This window comes from Cebus imitator, unplaced genomic scaffold (assembly GCF_001604975.1).
Source record: "Cebus imitator isolate Cc_AM_T3 unplaced genomic scaffold, Cebus_imitator-1.0 Scaffold763, whole genome shotgun sequence".
NCBI classification, from domain to species: domain Eukaryota; kingdom Metazoa; phylum Chordata; class Mammalia; order Primates; family Cebidae; genus Cebus; species Cebus imitator.
This window is the reverse complement of record NW_016108078.1, coordinates 256288-264059: the sequence shown is the minus strand read 5'-3', so window position 1 is coordinate 264059 and position 7772 is coordinate 256288. Positions and strand designations below refer to the sequence as shown.

The 7772-nt window shown below is 42.0% G+C and overlaps 1 protein-coding gene across 1 annotated transcript in view; it reads left to right on the top strand.

Annotated features, from left to right (window-relative positions):
• The window catches only part of PHF8 (PHD finger protein 8), a 75814-nt gene that overhangs the window by 8532 nt on the left and 59510 nt on the right, over positions 1-7772 (top strand). The window contains exons 2-4 of the mRNA XM_017519648.2: positions 3159-3246; positions 3575-3681; positions 5674-5765. Coding sequence (XP_017375137.1) covers positions 3159-3246; positions 3575-3681; positions 5674-5765 — 287 coding nt within the window. The remainder of the gene's footprint in view (positions 1-3158; positions 3247-3574; positions 3682-5673; positions 5766-7772) is intronic.

Below are 7772 nucleotides of genomic sequence, written 5' to 3'. Positions count from 1 at the left end.
TGTTACCCGGGCTGGAGTGCAATGGCGCGATCTTGGCTCACCGCAACCTCTGCCTCCTGGGTTCAAGCAATTCTCCTGCCTCAGCCTCCCGAGTAGCTGGGACTACAGGCGTGCGCCACCATGCCCAGCTAATTTTTGTATTTTTAGTAGAGACGGGGTTTCACCCTGTTGACCAGGATGGTCTCGATCTCTTGACCTCATGATCCACCCGCCTCGGCCTCCCAAAGTGCTGGGATTACAAGCTTGAGCCACCGCACCCGGCCTCAAATTATTGTTATATAATTCTACCATCTTTGTCTAATCATATATTGTATAATTTTGGAATGTCTATTGTTTTACAAGTCTGTTTTTCTCTTCATATATCAATATGATTGATTTGATTTCATTGGTTTTTTTTTTTTTAGAATGTTTAATATATGGTGAGGCAAGTCATTCACTCCCACCCAACCCCCACCCCTTCTGCTTTTCTCTTTTATAGTTTTCTATTTCCAGACATTTATTTATCCATCTTTGAATCCTTTGCCTGGTCTAGTCCATAATGACTTTGCTATACTGGGCACTTAGTAACTGTTTGGTGAATTGAACTTGCCCATTAGAGGTTTGCGTTAATTTCCATTTTGGTAGAAATAGCCACACACTGGGTGCAATCTACTTAGTGCCATGAGCATTGAGCATCTACTGTGTGCTCTAGCATTGCGCTAAGTGCTAAGGACAAAGGATTGATAGGCTGTTTTAATATAACGTTCTAATAGACACAATAGCACCAATAGAGGTATTCACCATTAGTTTTGGAAGCACAGAGTGCTTAGTCTAGCCAGAGGTTTGTGAAAATCTTGGGGGAGCAATACTAGAAGAGTGAGTAGGGATTGACTAAGAAAAGACAAGACAGGAATGGCATTTCAGACATAGGGAAAGGTGGGAGGAAACCAAACATGTGTGAAGCAGCTTGTAGATACTAGAGCTTTAAGAGCAAGGGCTGGGGTGGATGAAAGTGAAAAGGGCTGACTGAACTTACCACAGAGGTGCTTGAGGGCCACTGAAGGTTTATTTGTTTATTTAGTTTCTAATGAAATAATTCAGATGTAGCAAAGCATACAAAGAATAACATAGCCTGGGTGCGGTGGCTCACGCCTGTAATCCTAGCACTTTGGGAGGCTGAGATGGGTGGATCACTTGAGGTCAGGAGTTCAAGACCAACCTGGCCAACATCGTGAAACCCTGTCTCTACTAAAAATAGAAAAATTAGCCGAGTATGGTGGTGGGCACCTGTCACCTGTAGTCTCAGCTACTTGGGAGGCTGAGGCGTAAAAATCGCTTGAACCTGGGAGGTGGAGGTTGTAGTGAGCCAAGATCACGCCACTATACTCCAGTCTGGGTGACAGAGCGAGACTCTATCTCAAAAAAATAAAAAAATAAAAAAAAAATAACATAAGCCGGGCGCGGTGGCTCAAGCTTGTAATCCCAGCACTTTGGGAGGCTGAGGCGGGTGGATCACGAGGTCAAGAGATCGAGACCATCCTGGTCAACATGGTGAAACCCCGTCTCTACTAAAAATACAAAAAATTAGCTGGGCATGGTGGCACGTGCCTGTAATCCCAGCTACTCAGGAGGCTGAGGCAGGAGAATTGCCTGAACCCGGGAGGCGGAGGTTGCGGTGAGCCGAGATCATGCCATTGCACTCCAGCCTGGGTAACAAGAGTGAAACTCCATCTCAAATAACATAATGAATATTTATGTCATAACTCAACTAAAAAAGTAAAATGTTACAGGTATATTTGAAGTTTCCAGTAATAGTTCTCAATTACATGCCCATCCTTCCCTTTCTGAGCCATTGTCCTAAAGTTGGTGTTTATCATTCTCATGCATTTTAATCATTCTTTTACATGGATATGCCTCACTAAATAATATATATTATTATTTTACATGGTTTTGGATGTTATACAATGGAATCATATGTATTGTCAACTTGCTTTTTTTCTCTGAATGTTATGATTGTGAAATCCATGTTGATACATGTAGCTGTAGTTAATGCATTTTACTTTCTGGTGTTCCATTGTCTCAGGATTTGTCCGTTTATCTATTCTCCTCCTCTCTATTTTTATCTGTGGGCATCATTTGTTTTACATAGATGCAATTATGGTATATGTGCAGTTTTATTATTTATTTATTAATTTATTATAATTTTTTTTGAGATGGAGTTTCACTCTTGTCACCTAGGCTGGAGTGCAATGGTGGGATATTGGCTCACTGCAACCTCTACCTACCAGGTTCAAGTGATTATCCTGCCTCACCCTCTTGAGTAGATGGGATTACAAGTGCCCTCCACTATGCCCAGCTAATTTTTGTATTTTTAGTAGCAACGGGGTTTTGCCATGTTGGCCAGGCTGGTATCAAACTCCTGACCTCAGGTGATCTGCCTGCCTCGGTCTCCCAAAGTTCTGGGATTACAGGCATGAGCCACTGCACCTGACGCAAATTTATGTTTTAGATACATTGCTTAGGATTGGATGTGAAGGATAGGTTTGAGATTATTGTAGAGCAGTGGGTTGCAAATACTTGGTATTCCTTTATCCTCTTAAAAATTATTAAGGATCCAGAAGAGCTTCTATTTATGTGGTTTATATTTATCAATTTTTAGCATATAAGTTAAAACAGAAAATTTTAAAATACTTGTTAATTTATTGAAAAATAATTACACACCCATTACATGTTGGCATAAATAAGAAATTTTTATGAAACCTATTTTTAAAAATACATAGTGGGAAGAGTGACATTGCTTTATATCTTTGCAAATCTCTATAATATCTGGGTTAATAAAAAGTTGTTAGATCCCCAAGTCTGCTTTTGCTTTCATTTTGTTTGATACCACATTATGTACCCTCTGGAATACTTCACTGTACACCCATGAGAATAAGGGTGAAAAAGGCAGAGGACATCATAATATTCTCATGAACATAGTTTTGGCATCTCAGCTTCTCCGAAAGAGTCTCAGGGAGCTTAAGGATTCCTTGGACTACACCTTGAGAACATTTGGTGTGGGGGAGCCAGTTTGGAGCCTAACTGCTCTTACGGAGTTGGGTTTCAGTTGAGCAGGTAGTGGAGATATCCAGAGGAAGAAAAGCCCTCTTTAGCTTTGATTTTGCCTTGTTACACTGCAGGATGGATCCATGCTGTGCTGACACCTGTGGACTGCCTTGCCTTTGGAGGGAACTTCTTACACAGCCTTAATATCGAGATGCAACTCAAGTGAGTCCTGAAACTGTGGTGATTCCATGTTGGCCATTGTCTGCTGGAGTCCTTGGCTCTTCCCTAGAGTGAGGAGTACAATGTAGAAGGAGGGGAGATGGCTAGAAAGGAATGGATTCTCTGAGGATTAACACGTTTTATGCACTTAGTAGTTATTTGACTGTGGGCAAATTATATAACCGTTGAGCTCAAGTTTCCTAATGTGTAAAGCCAGATCTTGCAGAGTTGTTTTGAGGAAGAGGTAGAAAGCATCCAGAACAATATCTGATTCATAGGCGGTGCTCAGTAAATGAATCCTTGTTTTTGTTGTTGTGTCTCCTCCCTCTAGAGCCTATGAGATTGAGAAGCGGCTGAGCACAGCAGACCTCTTCAGATTCCCCAACTTTGAGACCATCTGTTGGTATGTGGGAAAACACATCCTGGACATCTTTCGCGGTATGGAGCCCTTTGCCAACTGTCCTTTTTGCCCCTCTCCCCTGAGCGAGTGAGTGAGTGTGTGTGTGAATGTGTAAGTAACACAGTCAAGTCGTGGTACTATTTCATTACCAGAAATATCATATCTCAAGCATATAAATTAAAACATCATATTGTGTACCTTAAATATGTTCAATTTTTAAAAAGTGATAATTAGTGCTTAAAGAAATCTCCCTAGTGCTGCCCCCCTGCCCCAGCCCCAGTCCTTTCTTTTTTGAGACAGGATTTCACTCAGTCACCCAGGCTGGAGTGCAGTGGTGCAATGATCATGGCTCACTGCAGCTTCAAACTCCTGGGCTCAGGCAATCCTGCCTCAGCTTGCCGAGTAGCTAAGACTACAGGTATGGGCCTCCACACCTGGCTGATTTTATAATTTTTTTGTACAAACAGAGTCTCGTTGTGTTGACCAGACTGGTCTCAAACTCCTGGACTCAAGTGATTCTCCCACCTCAGACTCCCAAAATGCTGGGATTACAGGCATGAGCCATGGTACCTAGCAATGCTACCCCTTTGTAATTTCACCCACTCTCCTCCCCTGTACCATCCAAAACTTCTGGAAACCACTAATCTGTTTTCCATTTCTATAATTTTGTCTTTTTTTGTGTGTGTGACAGAGTCTCATTCTTATCACCCAGGCTGGAGTGCAGTGGCATGGTCTCGGCTCACTGCAACCTCTGCCTTCAGGGTTCAGGTTTTTCCCGCCTCAGCCTCCTGAGTAACTGGGATTATAGGTACCCACCACCACACCTAGCTAATTTTGTTACTTTTTTAGCAGAGATTGGGTTTTGCCATGTTGGCCAGGCTAGTCTCAAAACTCCTGACCTCAGGTGATCTGCCTGCTTCGGCCTCCCAAAGTGCTGGGATTATAGGCGTGAGCCACAGTGCCTTACTGAATTTTGTCATTTCAAGAATTTTGTATAAATGGAATCATATAGTATGTGACCTTCTCAGATTCACTTTTTAACTCAGCATAATGCATGACAGGGCATGGATTTTAAACTTTTTGTTTAGCCAGTGTGACTGAGAAAATTGGATCATAGTGAAATTATCTCTGTTTCCTGCTGCTCAATCTGAATAGTCTGAGAGTTTCCTGGATCTGCTTCCCCTGGGGATAAGGCACAGTCCTGACCATCCTGGCATCATCGATTTGGTTCTTCGGTATTAGCCTAGTTGGAAGCCAGTTTACTTACTGGGTTTCTTCTTTCCTGGTCTAATCTGGAATAGAGTGGGTCCCTTACTCAGGCCTAAGATTCTTCAAGGTGACTTGGCCAGGAGAAATTAGTATTGAGTTACAAAGTATGTCAGGGGCCGTGAGTGTAGCTTCATAGCCAATACCTCAAGCTCTTATTCTGCCACCTAGACTATCACTTAAGTGTTTAATCAGATGCTGGATGACTAACTGCTCATTACCTATTCCAAACAGCTTAGTTCAGTAGAAAATTACTTATAGAGCCTAAATCTGGCTGTTTATAGTAGCCTCCTGACATAAGGCAGAACATAGCTAATCCATCTTCTACATTAATGGCCTTTCAAATCTGTGTAGGTAGAACTCATGGTCCTCCTAAGTGTTCTCATTTTGAAACTCAAGGGGCACAGTAATGTCATGGAAGGGGCACAGGCCTTAGATTCAAATACACATGGTTTTAGTCATGACTCTGGCATTTGCTAGGCATGTGCCCTTGGTCAAGTCTCTTTGCCTTTCTGAGCCTCAGTTTCCTGCACTGTATAATGATAATACCTTGCGTACAGGATAGGTATAAGGGTTAAATGAGATAATAGACATCAAACCCCTAGCACTTACTAGGTACTCAGTAAATGAACACTGTTAGAACCGAGATCTGAAGTTGTGCTTAGAATCTTGAGCATTTTCTCTGGTTGCCTAACAAAGGTCACAAGTCCTTCACTTTCCTGCATGGCTTTGTTGACACTCTGCTTTCCTCTTTTCCACTTTAGGTTTGCGAGAGAACAGGAGACACCCTGCCTCCTACCTGGTCCATGGTGGGAAAGCTTTGAACTTGGCCTTTAGAGCCTGGACGAGGAAAGAAGTAAATATGCCTATTTCTCTACCTCCTCTGGAGTTTTGCCCTTTGTTAGGGACTGGCTTTGGGTAGATGTTTTGGAGAGACAGAAGAGACCAGAGAAGCTTGTGGGCTCCTGGGTGTAGAGTAGAGATCTGGGCTAGGATTCCATAGATTACATTTTAAAATTTTTCTTTCTGATGATAAAAAGTAACACATACTTAAACTAGACAATCAGAAACATGTGGAAGGAAAAATATCATCTATAATTTTAATACTCAGCGGGAATTACTGTTAACACTTGGATTACATTTCTTTCTGGTCTTTTTATATGCATTTTAAAAGCATAATTACTATCACACTGTGTGGTTGACCCTTGAACAGTGTGGAGGTTGGGGTGCAGACTCTTCCCCCCCCATGTAGTCAAAAATTCACATTCAATTTTTGCCTCCCTAAAACCTCAACTGCTAACAGCCTACTGTTGACCAGAAGCCTTACCAATAACATAGTCAATTAACACATATTTTGCATGTTATTTGTGTTATATACCATATTATTACAATAAAGTAAGCTGAAAACATATGTTTACTATTCATAAAGTGGAAGTGAATCATCATAAAGGGCTTTATCCTTGTCTTCATATGGAGGCTGAGGAGGAAGAAAAAGGAGAGGGATTGGTCTTGCTGTCCTGGGTGGCAGAGGCAGAAGAAAATTAGCGTATAAATGAACCCATACGGCCGGGCGCGGTGGCTCAAGCCTGTAATCCCAGCACTTTGGGAGGCCGAGGCAGGTGGATCACGAGGTCAAGAGATCGAGACCATCCTGGTCAACATGGTGAAACCCCGTCTCTACTAAAAATACAAAAAATTAGCTGGGCATGGTGGCGCATGCCTGTAATCCCAGCTACTCAGGAGGCTGAGGCAGGAGAATTGCCTGAACCCAGGAGGCGGAGGTTGCGGTGAGCCGAGATCGCGCCATTGCACTCCAGCCTGGGTAACATGAGCGAAACTCCGTCTCAAAAAAAAAAAAGAAATAAAAATAAACCCATACATTTCAAACCCATGTTGTTCAAAGGTCAACCATATATCCAATTTTGTGTTTGAATCTTTGGTTTATCTTAATTTTCCTGTGTCACCAAAGTTCTCCAGAAACATTTAATAGTTATATGATACTCTTTTGCAGGAATGTACTATCCTTGCCTAACTACTTGCCTATTGCTGCTTCCTTTTTATTTCATTGAGGGGATAGTTTCAAAGAATCATACAGTAAATATCAGTCTTTGTCCCTTATTTCTGGATTGTTTCTTCAGGATGGATTCCTGGAAGAACAATTACTGAATCAAAGTATATGAAAAAATGTAAAGCTCTTGATGCATATTGTCAAAGTGGGTTTTAGAAATACGCAAATGTCCATTTATCCAACTGAACACTAACCAGCTATTTAAAAAAAAAGCCCGGGCGCAGTGGCTCACACCTGTAATCCCAGCACTTTGGGAGGCCAAGGCAGGCAGATAGCCTGAGGCCAGGAGATCGAGATCATCCTGGCCAACATGGTGAAACCCCATCTCTACTGAAAATACAAAAATTAGCTGGATATAGTGGCGCGTGCCTGTAAACCCAGCTACTTGGGAGGCTAAGGCAGGAGAATCGCTTGAACTCAGGAGGCGGGGTTTGCAGTGAGCCCAGATCGCACCATTGCACTCCAGCCTGGTGACAGAGCGAGACTCTGTCTCAAAACAAACAGACAAACAAAAGAAACCTCTGTATGTACTGCTTTGGAAAGAGCTCCAGAATTTGTCAAGTAAAGGTATACAACCATCTGTATAGTATGTCATTTTACATGTAAAAAGGGGGAAACAAGAATTGTGTTAGTATATACTTACATTTGCCTGAAGATATGATCTGGAGGGATGTACAAACTAATGAAAATGGTTACCTGTGGGAGTGGGATGATAGGATTGATGACAGGGACAGGGTAGGAATGAGGCTTTTCAATATCTATCTTTTTATATTGTTTCTTTTTTTTTTTTTTTTA